The 18,501-nt window shown below is 36.5% G+C and overlaps 1 protein-coding gene across 2 annotated transcripts in view; it reads left to right on the top strand.

Annotated features, from left to right (window-relative positions):
- Positions 1–18,501, top strand: part of LOC145676905 (chromosome-associated kinesin KIF4-like) — a gene marked incomplete at its 5' end in the record, with an annotated part of 62,984 nt that overhangs the window by 11,686 nt on the left and 32,797 nt on the right. For both annotated transcript variants that reach the window (XM_081747675.1, XM_081747674.1), the window contains 3 exon segments: positions 3,518–3,739; positions 4,990–5,181; positions 8,552–8,690. In XM_081747675.1, coding sequence (XP_081603801.1) covers positions 3,518–3,739; positions 4,990–5,181; positions 8,552–8,690 — 553 coding nt within the window.

Below are 18,501 nucleotides of genomic sequence, written 5' to 3'. Positions count from 1 at the left end.
ACGAAGTAAACACTGAAACGCAATGCTAACATCGTAAAATTACCTTGAAAAGATCGTCTTCCACACTCGAACAAAGTTATCGAATACTAACGTTGTTTCTTTTTAATACTGCTAGTATCAATTACACTAGTCCAAATTGAACTCATATTTAGGGGAGGAAGTTAAATTCTATAAAACAGTACGAAAATTTTTAAAAGGAAAAAGAGTGTTGAAGGAAAAATTATAATGAACAATGAACACATTTATCGGCATATTAATTTAATTCTAGAACCTTATAAGAAACCACAAGTACAGTATATGATATGCAGTACTTTGTTTTGCTAAAATGGGCTATTTTATGGTTCCAAATCTGCCTAAATCATCTGGAAATTATTTCTTCAATTTTATAGACTGCTTACGTTAAGAAATATAGGTAATAATTTGTTCATTTATTGTAGAAACACAAAAAAGTTGTGTACGGCGGGTTTGCATACCCTATAAAGATACAAAATCTTTTTTGGCGATTCGCCACCGGAAGATATTTGATTTCAGAAACGAAATTTTTACAGTATATTATCAATATCAATTGGCAACTTTTCCGCGCTATTGCGTCTTCGATATATAAAAAAGTGATTTTTCGCTCCGCCCTAATATATATATATATATATATATATATCTCCCACCCTCCTCTATGTTGTACCGTCAAAGTGAAATAATATCAGTCTTAGGCCCGAATCTCATCTATGTTGAAAAGTGGATCGATATCGGTCGGGTGGTTCAAGATTCATGAAGTCACATAATCACTTTCATTTATATATATTATTGCATACATTTTCAGATAAACTTTATAATGTCTAATGTAACTGTAGGAAACAAAATGATGGACACTGTACTGTATAAATACATATAATATTAACATAAACAAAATATTAAAGTAACACTCAGGCCTTTTTCTTTAAAAAAAGTAATAAAAAATAGAAAATAAACTTGTATTGTTGTTCATTGATAAAAGAATACATAAATGCGAAAAGGTTGGTCTAAGGTAACTTTTTTTTCAAAAACTAAGTCTTCGCTAGATGACTGCTTAACGTTTCCCGATGTGGGAGGCTGCAATGGCTTAATGGTAGACCGCTTACCTCTGGTGCGTAGGGTCTTTGGTTGAATCTGGTGGTGGAGCTCCTCCGTGGCTAAGCGGTTAGCGTACGCGCCTTTGGCGTGGGAGACCCGGGTTCGATTCCCGGCGGGAGCTCATGTGGTTCGGATTCCACGTTAATCAGTAGGTCCACGTCTCATATAGCCTCGCTGCTGAAAGGGACGCTAAACTAAAATCAAATCAAATGAATCTGGTGGACAACGTGTCCGTGGGTTTTCTCGGGGTACTCCAGTTTCCTCTCACTTTCTCATTCCATCAATTCTTCCATCATCATGGGCCACGATGGCTGCGATAGAGCGTTCACCTCTGGTTCGTGGGGTCCCTGGTTCGATAGCAGCCCACGCTAAGTGGACTTTGTGGTGGGCAAACACAGTGTGCGTGGGTTTTCAGTTTCCTCTCACTTCATTCCAGCATTGCAGTTATTTCTCATCACAGTCTTCTTTAGCCTAGCCGGCATAAGCATGGGACATAAAACTGAGAGATTTCATTTTCTTCCATCATTCACTTGCCGTAATCATCCGTCTTCCTTAGCCTGATGGGCATAATCGTAGGATGTTAACCTCAAAGATTTCATTTCATTTCTTCCGCGACGCAATGCCCCTTCGCTTATATCAACGAATGTTCAAACTCACTTCTGTATCTTTTGTCTTGTTTATATCAGTGCATGATTTCTAGTGTTGCTGAAACCTTTAAATATATAATAAAACCATAACCCTTGTAAGGTGATTAAGGAGAGGACCAAAAGGAAAAAAAAAATACTGTTTAGGCGGGCCAATATGATTTATTAAAACAGTTGTTCTATTTTACAAAATCCTTGTAATAATAAGTCAGGTTCTATGACAGTAATGTCAGGTTCCCTCCCTCAAGACATTTTATTAAGACATCGCTCATATTTGAAAAATACCCGGACGTTCAATGTGGGGAAAAAATGTTTTATTATAAGCATTAGTGATGATACCAGGAAGTAATCTGGGGAAAATTTCTCCCAGGGCCATATTTTCGATCGTGCTCAATGTAGATTACCAGTATTTTCGCAGTACTACTCTCATCTTCCATATTTTTTTACGGTAAGTTTTCCCTGGATGTGAACTTTAGGCAAAGACAACTTGTGGGATGCAGTTGATTTCAGCGTTCACATTGCGTTGAATGTCGCCAATGTCCGAAAATCAGTCTTTTTAAGTGTTAAGTCTTTCTTTAACCGAGGGAAAAGGTCAGATCTGGTGAATAAAGGAGTGGAGCACAACCACCTCCTTACATGCCAGGAACTACTGTACAGTTATAGCGGTATGGGGGCGTTCATGTCTGATCCTCTTCAGAAGGCGTAGGTAGCCGCATTCAATGTCAGGTCTTCTGGGAGATATTCTTTATGAATGATCTCTCCAGCATCAAGAAAGATAATCAACATTGTCTTAATGCGCGACTTCTCATACCTAACCTTTTTGATTTCGGTAACTTGTGGCACTCCTTTTCGATTCCGGGTCATACTTCAAAACCACGACTTATCACCCGAACGATTCGTTCAGACGATGATTACCCACGTTGCCGATCATCAGCACTACTACATCCTGTCTTTTTCTAATCAGAAGTCAAGACGGTAGTTATTAGGCGCGGACATAATTTGTTTATCCAAGTTTTCGGTTACAATTGCATAAGCAGTCCCATACGACACTCCTATGGCCTCCGCCAGTATATTCGAACTCAGTCGATTAATATTGTCAAGAGTTGGTGCATTTTCTAGCTTTCAGCGTTACACGTTACGGACCTGCCAGGCCGTTTCACATCTTTCACGTTGTCCTGACCGTCACAGAATCTCTTGTACCACTCGTACACACACTTTCCATATACCTGAGCAACATCTTGTCATTCCCTTGACGTTTTCCTAAGTTTGAAGCAGAACTGCTTTCGTACTAAAAACTAATAAATGATTCCACTTGTTACTGCTGACAATATTTTGCGCTCCTCTCATGCGTATTTCATGTAAAGTTCGTCTGAATCGAAGTATCGCAAAAAAATTGAACGTGTCGTATGGGCATCTTCGTGGACTAGCTCCCTCTTTTTCTTCCCTTCTAGGTCAAAATATAAAAGAAAAAACTACTAAAGGACGTGTTTAATTATTTTAAATGAGAAATCCAAATTCTGGTTTCGGATATAACACTCTTCTTCACACCTCTTCTCTTCTAGGTCAAATATTAAACGCAAGCTAAATTTATATATTTAGTTTTATAATGTATGTATGTATCAATCACATGTAAAGCTGTAGATTCACATCTCATATATCCTTGCTGCTAGAAAGGAACATTAAACTCAAATACAACCCAATTATTTATGTATTTTTCCCCTTGATAATATGAGTGTATCGTTCAGTACGTTCAATTTTCTTTTAAGGCAATGAAGCATGCAAAGGTAAAACTAATCAAGGACATGAGAGCTGAGAATGCAAGGTTTCGTCGGTGGAAGCTCCAGCGGGAGAGAGAATTATGTCAATTAAAGCAGCAGGACAGGAAACGCCAAATTCAAATAGCCAAAATGGAAAGACTGCATCAGCAGCAGCAGAATGTCTATAGAAGGAAAATGGAAGAAGCTAATGCTGCTAACAAGAGACTGAAGGTATTTAAAAATATATATACATTTAAATTTGTAGTGTGCAGTTGTATTTAAAACACTAATAGATAAATCGTGAAGTATAATATCTGGTGGGTATTCTTGAAAAATTCTTTTTGGGTCTCCAGAGAACTAAATAATGTAGAATTTGATTCAAAATGTAGTACACTAATAATTACAAATGATAAATTATAATCTACTCTATGTACTTAAAAGAGAAAAAAAAAACCTAAAAAATATGAAAAAAAAGATATAGTGTAATTCTGTAAAGAATACTTAATATTGGGGCGTAAACTGAGAATTAGACTCGTGATCGTAGGTTCTCAGTCTGTCTAAATCGTAGGTTCTCAGTCTGTCTAAATCTTAAGTTGATTTCTCAGAGAATATTGCAAGAGATAGAGACAAAAATGGATTGAAAAGAATAGGAAACTGATAATTGACTGATAAAAGGTTTTAATTTCATTACTTGCTCTTACAATGTGTATAAAGGCTGTGCTTGAGATACGAAGCAGGGAATCTGAAACTATCAGATAAGGTAATATGAAAAGGCAATTACATTGTTATCTTAGTGGTAGCTGAAGTAAAACTTCGTAGGCTCCACCTCCTCTGTAGCTTATGTAACTTCTAGGCGAATGACAATTCTAGAACTGAAGTATAGACTTAGTGTTGAGTGAACGTAGGTGGTCCTTTTATATAAATTCGTATGCCTTTCATATTTCCTTGTCTGGGACTTCCATATGTATGTCTGATAGAATAAAATAAGTTCTGGGTTTATTTTAATAAAGCGGACTAGATCCTGGAAACAGCCCCGACTTAATTCAGCCAGCTAATATTTTGTCTCAAGCAGCCTTGAATTGTTTACATAGATTTTTACAAAAGTTTAAATATTTACAATAATTTCGGGGCTTTTAAAATTTGTTATACTACAGTAGGATAAACTGAATAGCAATTATCACGTAACATATTTCACGGGCTTTTCCTGACCCATGTCACACGATATACCCCCGAAGGAAATTAATCTCTTCATCGCTATCATAAGGGGCGATGTAACCCCCAATAGCTCTATGGACAACTGAATCAAAAACCTCAGAATATGACATGAAAACATCCTTCGTACCACCGGCTAAGAAATTCAAGACCACAACAGAGTTAACCTCAAAAGCAAATATGAATGACCAGGATGTTTTGTGCATGGCTCTAACGAAATAATTTTTATTAAAAAGTTTTTTACCCAGGTTTTTTCTTTCTTCATCCAGGAAGCACTTGCCCTTAAGAGTCAAATTCAAGAGGCGAGAAAGGGTCAAGCAACGAATAGTATGGCAGCAAGAGTGAAAACGTGGCTGGCTCAGGAACTGGAAGTAGTCTGTTGTGCACGGGAGGCTGAAAAATCTCTTCAACACTTGCTCGAAGCTAGAACTAGCATAAATGAGCAATTAAAAAGAAAACAGGTATACTTTGTATAATTTTTGCACCTTCAGTAATACTCATTTTAGTATTTGCCGATCACTGGTTACAACTTAGAGATAGTGGGCCTTATGCAGAGTCGTTCTGATGAGTCATTAGTGCCATACTGAAGCGTTCAACTAACATATGTTGCCTGCAGTAGTCAGGCCTTTAGTATGATGCTAATTATACCTCAAAACGACTCTGCGTAAGGCGGATTAAGTCGTTCAAGTTCTTAATCAATGAAGTTTTTAATAACTAATTAATAAAGTCTTAAACTACGGTAAAAGTAAATGGAAAGTCAGAAGAAAAATGTGAAAAACTGTTTTAAAACTTTACTGTTTTAAAATTTGACAATTCAATACGTAGAAATAAGTTTTAACATACCTGCGTTGTTTTCAATTTTAATTTATTATCCAATTTTTCCCTTCCTTCAGCTGGAAGCTTCATCTAGGTATTTTGTATTTGAAAGTTACTTCTGATTTTAAAATTGGAGCTCCAAAAATTCTTCTTGCTATTAACCGTAAATGAATCTTTTATTTACAGGAATTATATAAAAGACGTTAACTGTCACTAAGAATAGCAATTCCTCACATCCATTCACCACGTATCAATGTAGCTAATTTTTGAAGTGAATATTGATGGATATTTAATACAAAAATTACTGAAGAAAAATACATTTTTAAGCGGATTTGATAGTATTTCCTAGGTTGAAGATATGGTTCCAGTTTCTATCTAGAGAACCTCTAAGAATCACATCAACCTAGAAAATACCATCAAATCCACATAAAAAAAAAAATAGTTTATTTTCTCTTCAGTAATATTTGTATTGGTTATCCATCAATTTTCACTTCAGATACTAGGTAAATTTATACGTGGTGACTGGAAAAATGAAATGAAATCTTTCAGTTTAACGTCCCACGATTATGCCCCTGAGACTAAGGGAGACGATGAGTGAAGCAAGTGAATGATAAAAGTGGTGGAATGAGAATGTGGTAGGAAACGAGAGTACCCGAGAAAACCCACGGACACTGTTACTACAAACTTACATGGCCGGGGATCAAACCAAGGCCCCAGCGTGGTGACTGCTCTTCTTGCAGTGACAGTTAAGTTTTCATATAATTCCCGTAAATAACAACTTCATTTAGCGTTTTAGCAAGAAGAATTTTTAGAGCTCAAATTTTAAAATCAGAAGTATCTTTCAAAGATAGAAAATAGCATGGCAAATATGTAAATAGAATCTGAGGTAAATAGAATCTAGATGAAGCTTCCAGTGCAAGGAAGAGTCATACTTTAATTGAAAATTAAAAGCAACGCAGGTGTATATAAAGTAGTTTTATTCTTTAAAAAAATATTTTTAATTCCAATTTCATTTAGTGTTATACTGTGAATTGTAGTTCTTAAGGGTCTTCACTACAGCGAAATTAAACTACCGCTAATTTTAGAGTTTTTCTGTAATATCTTGAAAAGAAATAAAAATATTCGAAAAGCAGAAACGTAGTGAACCAGACAATACGATTTTGCATGTGATACCGTTATCACAACTCATCTATCTTCTTACGATTTGCAACTGTAGCTAGTTTTAGTATTTTTTTGCGGGTTCTGTAAATAGCGGCATACCAAAAGCAGATAGGTGAATTGTGGTGAAGGTATCACATACAAAATCGTATTGTCTAGTTCACTACGTTTCTGCTTTTCGAATATTTTTATTTCTTTTCAAGATATTACAGAAAAACTCTAAAAGAGCTCCTCCGTGGCTAAGCGGTTAGCGTTCGCGCCTTTGGCGTGGGAGGCCCGGGTTCGATTCCCGGCGGGAGCTCATGTGGTTCGGATTCCACGTTAATCAGTAGGTCCACGTCTCATATAGCCTCGCTGCTGAACGGGACGTTAAACTCAGTCAAATCAACTCAAAAACTCTAAAATTAGCGGTAGTTTAATTTCGCTGTAGTGAAGACCCTTAACAGATTTTCTGTAAATATGCGAAAAGAAATTACCGAGTACTGCCAATGAGCGTGGTTTTTAATAAAAACTAAGTTCGAGGACTGATGTCTGGTATTCTGTAAGTGCTGATGATAGGAAATTGTTTTATTATCTGAGATTAATGCTATGATATTCCTCGTTTGGAGAACATGCAAAGATTTGGTAAAGAATGTGTCTGTGCCATTCTAAACATTGGTCGTCGAAGACAATCTCGTTCACACTACTACGAATTCCTACACGGAACAAAGAACGAACGGTAAGTTAAGGAAATCAGCATCAAGGAAGAATGATCATAGTTTTCTGCTAGAATGCAATATCACGTAGTGGTTCTTGGAATGGTAATCCCGTTTTAATAATGGACGTGAAGATTTATCTGACCTCAGAAGTGGACGTCCTCAACCAGACGTTCAAATGATGTGAAGCATGATCACGACCTATTGCAGTGGGGTGTCTATCGTCAGGGAAGTCACAAAAAAAAGTCATGAAATCAGAAAACGGCGATGAAAGTCAAGAAATTTAGCTCTTGAGTCACACGATTATATATATATATATATATATATATATATATATATATAAACTAGAAAATTTTGTTCTATAAAACGTCAAAATTCACCGCCAGAAATGTCTGATCGGCTTTAGACGCTACCAAATCGCAAACAAAGTGCCTTCTATCGCATGAAAATTCGGCCTAATTCGCTCTTGAGATTGTCTTTCAGCTGGCGTCATTGAGAGTGATGATGCAAATCGCATCGCATCGCCGAAACCACCTACGTTTCTAACCAGTTTATTCAACTGTGAGAAGATACCAAGTTTTTATCGCTCCAGGGAATAGCCTTTGAAAATAGAGATAAGATAAAAATAAGTGCCAAAGAATATAGGTACTGTTATTAGTTTTTGAATGTTACAAAATTTTATGGTTTCGTAAAGAAAAGGTTACGAAATTTCATTTTGGAATTTTAGTAGACACCCTGTGCAGTGAGACCGCCGTATTACCGTCCTCATGATGGATGAATGCACTGAACAAAAGATGTGAAACAATCCTACAGACCTCGAAGGATATGAGGAAATTAAGTAAAGATTAAAAAGCTCAATCAAGTGCTGCCGAGTTGCAGATTTGTCTGATTTACAGCAAAAGTAAATGTTCGTCCTTTGTTCATGTAAAACTCCGTGATTAGTACCAGGGTGTCTTCAATGACCAATGTTTAGAAGGGCACAGATACACTGTTTACCGAATGCATCCGTGTCCTGCCAAAGAATATCATAGTATCAATCTCAGATTATAAACAATTGTCTGTCATTAGCAGATACTAGCATCAGGCCTGGAACTTCGTCAAACGTTATAGTTCATAAAACTACAATAGACAAAGCAAATTTTTTGTGTATCTTTTGTTACAGGAGGAAAGGGAGAAAGCTGGTCTCTCCCCGGAGGAAATTCATGATTTAGAAGAACAAATTGAAATGTTGCAAAATGATCTAACATTGAGGAATACACAAATATCAGATTTACAGCAGAAACTTTTGGAGACTGACCAGGGTAAGTAGCAGTTCTATTGTTAATAATTATTGACTCGTATCATCCTGAATTCTGACTCGTTAGCGAAAAACTGTATTATAAGAATTATTTCGATTAGATTTATTGCTTTGAAGAAAAAAAAGGTACATTTACAAAAATTTTCATTTAGAAGTTCCTGATCTAGAAATGATTAATTTCAAGTTTTCTAAGTTGCTGCAGTTTTTCTTATAAGACACAATTCTGCGGATGGTTAACATTGCTGAAAGGTGAAGTATGTACACTCATGTCCAAAATTATTGTCGCATGTCTATAAATATGTTGTAGGAATATAATTTGATAACGAATTCGCCCGGTATTTCTTGCAATGTTAGTATGTGTATAATCGGCAAAGACATGTATGTGGCAAATTTCATGTCAAAAGAGCAGTAAATAAGAACAATAAAACGAAAATAAAACTTTCTTGTCCATTTAGCAACATTTTGTTTTACTCATTCTAATTTTCGTATTTATAACTAGCAGCGTTCACCCTGCTTCGCTAGGGTCACCCCGGAACGCAATAAACTTTGTTACTTAGATAATTTTTACTTTTTCGCTTTCAAGTGATATGATAAAAACCATAGAAGATTGCAGTAAATGTTAACATTATATCGCCTGTCATTTATGTTAACCCGCCGAGTGACACGGTCATGTGGGTTGCATATAAATACGGTTAGATTTAGCTATGATGAGCTAACAAAGAATTTGTACGTTATGGACACTTGAATGGTCAATTATCTCAAGACACTGGTAATTGAAAATTAAAGTGATATGATAAAAACCATCTAGGGTCCAAATCTTAATAACCCCCCAAAAATGAAAGAAATTGGTTCAGCCGTATTAGCGTGATGAGCTAACAAAGGATTTGTACGTTCTCTTTTATATATATATATAGATAGATTCTTTTTCTATAAAATTTACCACAAATATACATTTCCCAATTATACACATAGTATCAGTATTAAAAGTACCCTGCAAAATCATTATCAAGTTCTATTCTTGCAAGAAGACAGTTATGGATATGCGACAATAATTTTGGACATGAGTATACTTTTGCAAATGTATCAAAGCTAATTTTATTTGTTTTTCATAATCTTAAAAAATAAAATATTTGTTTGTTCTAAATGAACGGTTGCTCAGAACAATTTTTCCCTTAGTAATTAAATTGGGACATGTCTTATATCTGAACGTAAGCAAATAATACAGGCTTTCTTCTAAGCACAGAAGCAATTCTATTCCCGTTTAGTTTTATTCCTATCAGTTTTTTTATTTATTTTTTAATTAATCAAAGATCCGATATATTTCAACCATAAATTTTCTTGTAGGCCTTACATCTGGAGAACTACATATAATGTGCCCAACCCCAAACTATCACTAAACTCAGTATAATGTGTTTATTCCGTAGTAAACACGAAAACTCGATTTAGGGGCCGTTCAATTTTTTTTTTTTTGGCCTGATCCAAAAACTAACTAGTGGCCAAGATCACAATATTTATTTATTTTTTTAAAATTATTTTTTAATTATTACTAGCTGAACCTGCGCTCTCTACACAGCGCATCATTCGCATATGAGCATAAATCTACTCATTCCTCAGACTGTACATGTCCCTTTACAGACACAAATGAAAGACGTATTGATTAAAAAAAAAAAAAAAAAAGCCAAGGGGAGACTTTTTTTTCGATTATCTTTTCTCAATATCTCGCACAGTTTGCAAGATTTGAGCCTACTTCCGGTTGGAGTTTCTAATTCATGTATGACCAGTGTTTTCTTTCTTATTGCAATATGTAATAAGCAAATACATTACATACACAATTAATTATAATGTCAGTTATATATGGTGTTCATTGGGCAAAACACTCCAAAAATTAAGGTTCAAGTTCTTAGACTGGAGAAATGGTTATCCTTCCGTTTCCATTATTATTTGGCCATGAAATAAACGCCTGAGACATATGCAACCCTTATATACAACAGTGTGGTGTTGGAATGTAAAATGCGTAGGATATGATGCTTTAGTTTTTTGTTTTTTAAATTTCAACACTTCCAATGTACCCGTAAAAATGTAATAAAGAAATAGTGGCCATGTTTTTTAAATATTCAATTAGAACTGGACAATCTACGTGAAATTTGCAATCGACCAGTGAAAACGTCATCTTTCTAGAGCCTGTAGTTTCCGAGATCTCATTGTCGAAAGGATTGGCCAGAAACATATAAATGTATTTTAAAAGAGCTCCAAAGATGGCAGCACAATTCATTTGCATTTATTTCGGAGAATTCTTATTAAAGGCAAAGGCCTTTGAACAATAATTTCAAAGAATAAACTTTGTGAAAAATATTTCTTTAAGTAATTTATTTAAAGTACACTCTTTTAAAAATATTTGTCTTTGTTATAAACGTGAAATCACAAATAACCGTAAATCAAAGGTTTGAAAGCTAAGCTTATAGGTTAGAGCTCGACGCTCTGTTGACACTCCAACACCGCCAGCAAATTCGCTGCGCCATCCAATAACTGTTGAAGACCTATTACGCTTCCTCACTATTTCTCTACAAAATATCCATCCTTTTGATCGCAATCATATCCTGAATCAGATCATGTATGCAGCCAAATTACTGTTTAACTTACAACTTCATGCTACATATTCCGGACCTACAGTTCACTTTCAAATTCAACCACTCGAAGTCTACGTTTAATATGGGTACTTCTGCATATGCTAGAATAATACGTATCATTATGGCTTATAACTTACTTTTTCTTAACATTCGATCAGTCTTAACACACCATGTGCTCTTTACACAACTACTTCAAGAAGAACAAATTGCAGCCTTTGCACTTAACGAAACGTACCTCGCACCACATTTGAACTGTTACTTTCCGAAATATCACTTGCTCCGACATGATGATCCATCTGGTCCAAGAGTCTACGGAGGTACAGCTATAGGTGTTAGCCAACGCCTTCCTTATAGAGCAGTCACGGTTCCACTTCCGCTCACACTTCACCTTCCTGAGCATAATGCCATGACTATTTATTTTCGAGGCCGCACTGTTACCTTCGTTACCATATATTTTCGACCAGGCAAACCAATCAACTACGACTTCTTTCGATACATCGATTCTACCTTTCGGCACTACATTATCATGGCGGATCTAAACATTCATAGTCGGTCACAGCGGGACAAAACTAACTTTTTAGACTTTCTTCACACTGAAACAGTTGCTGAGTTCCATGTTCTACCGAAACCTACACGCCCCGTCAGCAATACTACTCCTGATGTTGTCATCACATCAACATCTCTCTCGCAGAGTATTCATATCGATGTGCTTGATTCAATTGGTAGTGATCATGTGCCTATCAAACTTACACTTCACTGTTCTCCTTGCTCTCAATCTAACATACCTCCTCAGAAAGTATTCTGTTACAAACGAGCCAATTGGGAACAATATCGCTCCGATCTGGACACTGCTGTTAATAACTTGCTCATGCCTACTACACAATACGATCTTGATCATACAATTGCTAATCTTACTGAATGTATTCAAGAAGCAGCACAACGCTCCATTCCAACAACAGAAATACAATTGCATAAACCAAAATTGCCTCCCCATTATTTACCTTTCATATCCGCTTCTCGTAGAGCACATCGCGAGTATCTCGCTACAGGTAATCTTGAAGCGCTTCAGCTTCATCGCCAATACCTTAGGATTACGCATAACTATATTGTTGCATATAAGAAACGCCATTGGATCAGACTTGTAACACACTTGCAAGTGAATCAACCCTAGTAAATATTGGCGCAAATTTCATCAACTCACAGGGACAGTTTCTCGCACACCATACCCCATTGTTCAAAATAATCAGGCAGTCATCACTGATAGGGATAAAGCTAATACGTTTGCTTCATTTTTTCAAGATATTTTTACACCTCTCCCAGGTTGGCATACATCGCAACGCCTACAAAAGTCAATAAACCTACTTACAGATCCCTCTTCTGCTTTTCTGCGCCCATCTATCAACCACTCTTTGGAACCCAATAATCAACTTACTACCCCAACCAGACGACATTCGCCAAACATTATTCCGTAAACGCAACACTGCCCCAGGATTTGATTCTGTTACGTATGTACTCATCAGGCAAGCTCCACCTTCTTTTCTTCTTTTTCTCAGCACCATATATACTTTCATCCTCCGAACTGGATTTTTTCCAATCGACTGAAAATACTCAAAAGTTCTTCTCTTCCCGAAACCTAAGAAACCTCCGTCTGACGTCCAGTCTTATCGCCCTATTCACCTCACTAGTTGCCTCTGTAAAATTTTGGAACGAATTCTAGTCCGCCGCATGCACGATCACCTTGCAACTCATAACCTACTTCCTATTCACCAAGCCGGTTTTCGACCTCATTTTAGTACGCTGGATCAACTATTACGACTATCCACGGCTATTTATAATCAATACAACACAGGTTTTCCTTCTTGTCTGGTAGCCTTTGATCTAGAGAAAGCATTCGATAAAGGCTGGCACCCTGGTTTACTTTACAAACTCCATAACTATCTCCTACCATCTTCATATATCAGGTTCATACATTCCTTCTTATTAGGGAGGCTAGCATATATCTCTATTAACGGAACACTCTCTCATCCGATCTTCCTACAATCCGGCGTTCCTCAAGGTTCCTCACTGTCTCCTCTATTATACTTATTGTATGTTGCCGACCTTGTTGTCCCACACAACATAAGCATATTTCAGTTTGCTGACGACACCGCCTTCTTCACAGCGGCCCGCACAGTGCAATCAATCAGTAAAACCATGCAAACGGCAATTGACGCATTCGTTCACTGGTGTAATATATGGCGGTTAAGTATTAATTCTACGAAAACTCAGGCTATTGTTTTCGAATATACAGGAATCCAAGTCGATTAAACCTTCACGTAGATCATACACCTGTACTGGCGTCAAATACTCTGACTTATCTTGGTGTCATATTTGACGCCAAACTTACCTGGAATCCACATCTCACCTAGATCGTACGCCAAGCACAAAATCGGCTCAACCTACTCAAGCGCTTAGTTGGTACAACCTGGGGGCTAAAAGCTTTAACAGTACTTAATACTTACAAGGCCTTTATGCGCAGCACATTAACATATAGACACACAGCCTGGACATCCGCCCCGCCAAAATTTTATCAGAAATTGGCAATCCTAGAACGTCATGCTCTACGCCTAGCGCATCGCATCACCTTACCGCATCCGACACGGTTACTTTACGAGCTGATTGATTTTCCACCTTTATTGCATCATCTCGAACAGCTTCGTACTCGGTACGTTTGCAAGCGAATTGACCAGCAGCATCCCATGTTACTTGATATCCTACGGTACGATCGGGATCACGACGCACCTCCGACTTACGTCGATACTCCTCTCCAGCATTTCATGACTTTCTATCATTTACAACTAGATGATGCTGCAGTGGATCCCGAAATCTTTCACATCTATGAACCACGTGAGCTCTCATCATTCATCTACCCATCATACGCACCGTAACTACCTATTAACATGGGCTTCTTCTATTTCCATCAGTTCCTGAATCGCCCCAGGAACAGAAATAACTTGCATTCGTCAGTACTAACAAAACCCTGTGTGTGGCGTTCAGAGCACTGCATTCCATCTTCATCTACTTCTCTGCCCACTGCATCCTGCACTACAATCATTCAGTTTTGCTTCGCCATAATTCATCACGACATGCTAATAAATGTATTATTTTCTACAGTATTTTTGTGGCACACTTGGCCTCCCATCATATTATGTTTGATTTTCATTATATGTTATTTTTCACCCTTCAATCACCTCTCTGTATGTATGTGTACTCAATAAATGAATAAATATTAAATATGTACAACTCTTAGACCAACCACATTAAAGTGCAATCAACTTTTCTATTCATGAAGCACTTACCCGAAGAAAGGGCAAAACCCTTTAAACGGGACGACGGACCAAAAAAAAAAAAAAAAAAAGAGTCGCTCTCAATCGGTACTGTAGCATTTTAATAGATAGATTTTTAATTATTTTTAATTCATTTTTTAATTCATTTTTTGGTTTTCCTTTCTTCCACTTGTTAAACAAAACCCAATACATACTCTTAACAGGACAATTTGTAATTTATATACTCAGTTGTATCCTCATCCTCATGTTATCCTAACATAAATAGTCGAAAACTAAACCATGTGTTTTTTTTACTACATGTTTCTTTAATAAATTTATATATATATTTATTTGTTTGTATGTTTAATGTCCCACAATTATGCACCGAAGCTAAGAAAGTCAGTGATAATGAGATGGATGATAACGGTGGAACGGCGAAAGGGAGAGAACTACGGTGTTTGTTCTCCACAAAGCAGACTTGGCGGGAGTACTATCCCACTGTAACGAGCTGATGGTAATGCTACTCGTTACTTAGTCTCCTTTCTGAACCCGGTTATCTACGAGTATTACAGTGCCTTGTACTAGACATGATTCCGTCCTTTGTTACTCGCAGGGGAATAATTGAGTACTTCATACATTTTTTTGCTTGCGATGTTATTTTTTGTGTACTGTACGTTTTCGTAATACTCAAATATTTAAGAGTCTAACATACTAAAAATAATACAAAATTTACCATTTTTCATTTGCTTGTTTTTCATAAGTGAAAAGAGAGAATGAAATGCAACTTACCATAATGATAGATGATGATATTCTACAACAAAAAATATGAATCTGAAGAATTTTCAGTGCTGCCATCCTTTGAAGTTAGTGCTGCCAGAATAGCATTTCCCCCAAAATCTAAGTTAAGGCAGCAACTAGAGGAACAAGCTCAACTGCATTTGATTTCGTATCGTGTTTGTCTTGGAATCCTGTGAACTACGTAGGTAGTTTTTAAATAATAATTGTATTCAGTTTGTAAGAAACAAAATAGTTGTAACATACGGTTGTTAAAATTAAATAATAATGTTATTTAAAAAGTAGTTCACAGGATACCAAAACAATATGATGCGTAATCAAATGCAGTTGTGTTCGTTTCTCTAGTCGCTGCCTTAACGTAGATTTTAGGAGAAATGTTATTCTGGCAGCACTGTAACTTCAAAGGATGGGAACACTGAAAATTCTTCTTCAAGTTCATCTATGATTATGGTAAGTTGCATTTCATTGTCTTATTTCACTTATGAAAAACAAGCAAATGAAAAATGGTAAATTTTGGATTATTTTTAGTATGTCAGGCTCTTAATTTACTTCTTCTATTAAAAATGAGTTTAAAGAACGATATACTGAATGCCTTATCAAACTTTTTCCAAGATAGTTAGCGTAACTTTGAAGTATACATTTTTCATACAAGTTGGATGAGACATTCATTTAATTTTAGGTAGGATTCGAACCAGTGATACTCGGGCTATTATCACGTGGCTGTTCGAAGCTCGTAGGTTCGGTAAGGAAATGTGTTTTTAGATTAAATCTATAGAGTACAAATTGAGCTTATGTAGCCACCTGTAACAGCTTGCTAGTGCAATGATAATCAAAGAGTGAAAAAGAATTTCATGATTAGACCGGTAGTCTGGAGTGACATAATTTTTTTCAGGGTTCCCACAAACCTGGAAAATTCAGAGAATTCAGCTTATTCATAAAAAGTTCTGAAAGAGTCAGGGAATTTCATGAAAAGCTGAAAAAATTTAGGAAAGCACGAATTTTTACTCAGAACCTATCAGAGTACTTGAATTGTAGTTCTGCTGAATTTCTCTTTTTGCCTTACCCGATTATTTGCTAGGAAATACATATTTTATAAAATAGTTTGTTTTGCAGAACTTTTCTACCTAAACACGCACTACATACATGTACACTCATGTCCAAAATGATTATCGCATATCTATAACTGTCTTCTTATAAGAATATAATTTGATCATGATTTTGCAGGGTATTTTTATACTGATACTGTGGGTATAATCGGGAAATGTATATTTGTGGTAAATTTCATAGGAAAAGAATTATGAATACGAAAATTAGTGAGTAAAACAAATCGTTGCTAAATGGACAAAAAGTTTTATTTTAGTTTTATTCTTATTTACTGCTCTTTTGACATGAAATTTACCACATACATGTCTTTGCCAAGTATACCCATACTAACATTCTATGAAATACCGAGCGAATTCGTTATCAAATTATATCAATACAACAACATATAGACATGGGATAATAATTTTGGACATGAGTGTACATGTATAGTAGATAAGGAACTTTCTGGTCTGGAAAGATATAGTTGCTTTTTAAAAACAACACCGACAATGTTTGGGAGGTGATTCCTGACACCAAGATAGGACAAAATGTGTAGACCAACCTGGGTGCACAAATTCTTCCTTTCGGAGTTATAGGTTGCCGAACACATGAAAAAAGAAAATTAAATTTAAATGTCCAAAGCTCCAAAACCATGGGACCTACCGTAGTCGGGTCAAAACTTCACTTAGGAACTAGTATGTGTCCTATCCAAATATCCATGTTTCAGAACCCTGCGATACTTCTGCAACAATTTTTATAGAGGTAGTTATGAGTATTTTAAATTATATGCCTGCAGCCAAACTCCGTCTGTAAAAACTGTTGAGGAAGTACCGCAGGATTGGGAAACATGGACATTTGGGTAGGGCACATATTAGTTCCTAAGCGAAGTTTTGACTATGGTAGGTCCCATTGTTTTGGAGCTAAAAACCTTTAAAGTTCATGTTTTCGGCAACCTATAACTCCGAAAGGAAGCACTTGTGCACCGAGGTCGGTCTATACTTTTTTTGTCTTATTCTGATGTCAGGAATCACCTCCCAAACGTTGTCGGTGTTGTGCACAAACTCCGGGAAGTGATTCGTGACATCAAAAGAAGACAGTCCTCTTGCATGTTGTCGAATTCCACGTCATGTTTGCAGTGCACATCTTTCTATTCCGATCCAATTGTCAAGATTCGAGTTTCGATTCCAAGTTGGCACCCTGTCACTCGTACACGACGCGGAATTCGACAAGATGCAATAGGACTTTTTGTCTTTTCATGTCACTAATCACCTGCCGAAGTGTGTGCATATACATTCAGAGCTCTAGGCAAGCTACGAGAGCAGGAATGACCAGCCAAAACTGATGTCGATGGAGACCTTACAGCTTCTTTTATCCCGTTTCTGAACAGCAGTGGCGCTAGCTTCCGCTTGTTACGTGACATGATGGTGATTCCTGTCGTCTGCTTGCTTGTAGTTAGAGTACGTTGGTTTTGTTTATAAGTAAGCACATGTTAGTGTTTACAAATATAGATCACGTGTGGGATATTACAATATTTTGGTCAAGCAGTAATTAAAATCTAAGGCTAATATCTCATTAACCGTGCATAGTAATGTTGTGATGTGTTATAATGAAGAGCTTACTGAGGATATTGCAGTATCAGTTTGACCTGAATGAATGGCATAGTTCTTGTACAGAATCAAATTTTAAGTTTGAGTTGGTTTTTCATTTCCTCAATTCTCTCGAAAACTACGTATGATCTTTTGATTTTTGGATCAAAAGATCCAAAATATTTAAATAAAAAAAATTTCTTGTATGCCTTATATCTTGAACTACATATAGTGTAGCCTAACCAAACTATCACTTAACTCAGTATGATGTGCTTATTCCGTAGAAAATATGAAAACTCGATTTACGGGCCGTTCAAAAATTTTGTGGCCTCTGATCCAAAAACTAATTATTGACCAAGATTGCAATCTTTTAATGCATTTTTTTTGGATCATTCCTAAAATTCTTGGCCAAGATCGCA

Source organism: Thermobia domestica, unplaced genomic scaffold (genome assembly GCF_964235325.1).
Source record: "Thermobia domestica unplaced genomic scaffold, izTheDome1.hap1.1 HAP1_SCAFFOLD_464, whole genome shotgun sequence".
NCBI lineage: Eukaryota > Metazoa > Arthropoda > Insecta > Zygentoma > Lepismatidae > Thermobia > Thermobia domestica.
This window is presented reverse-complemented; position numbering and strand designations above follow the sequence as displayed.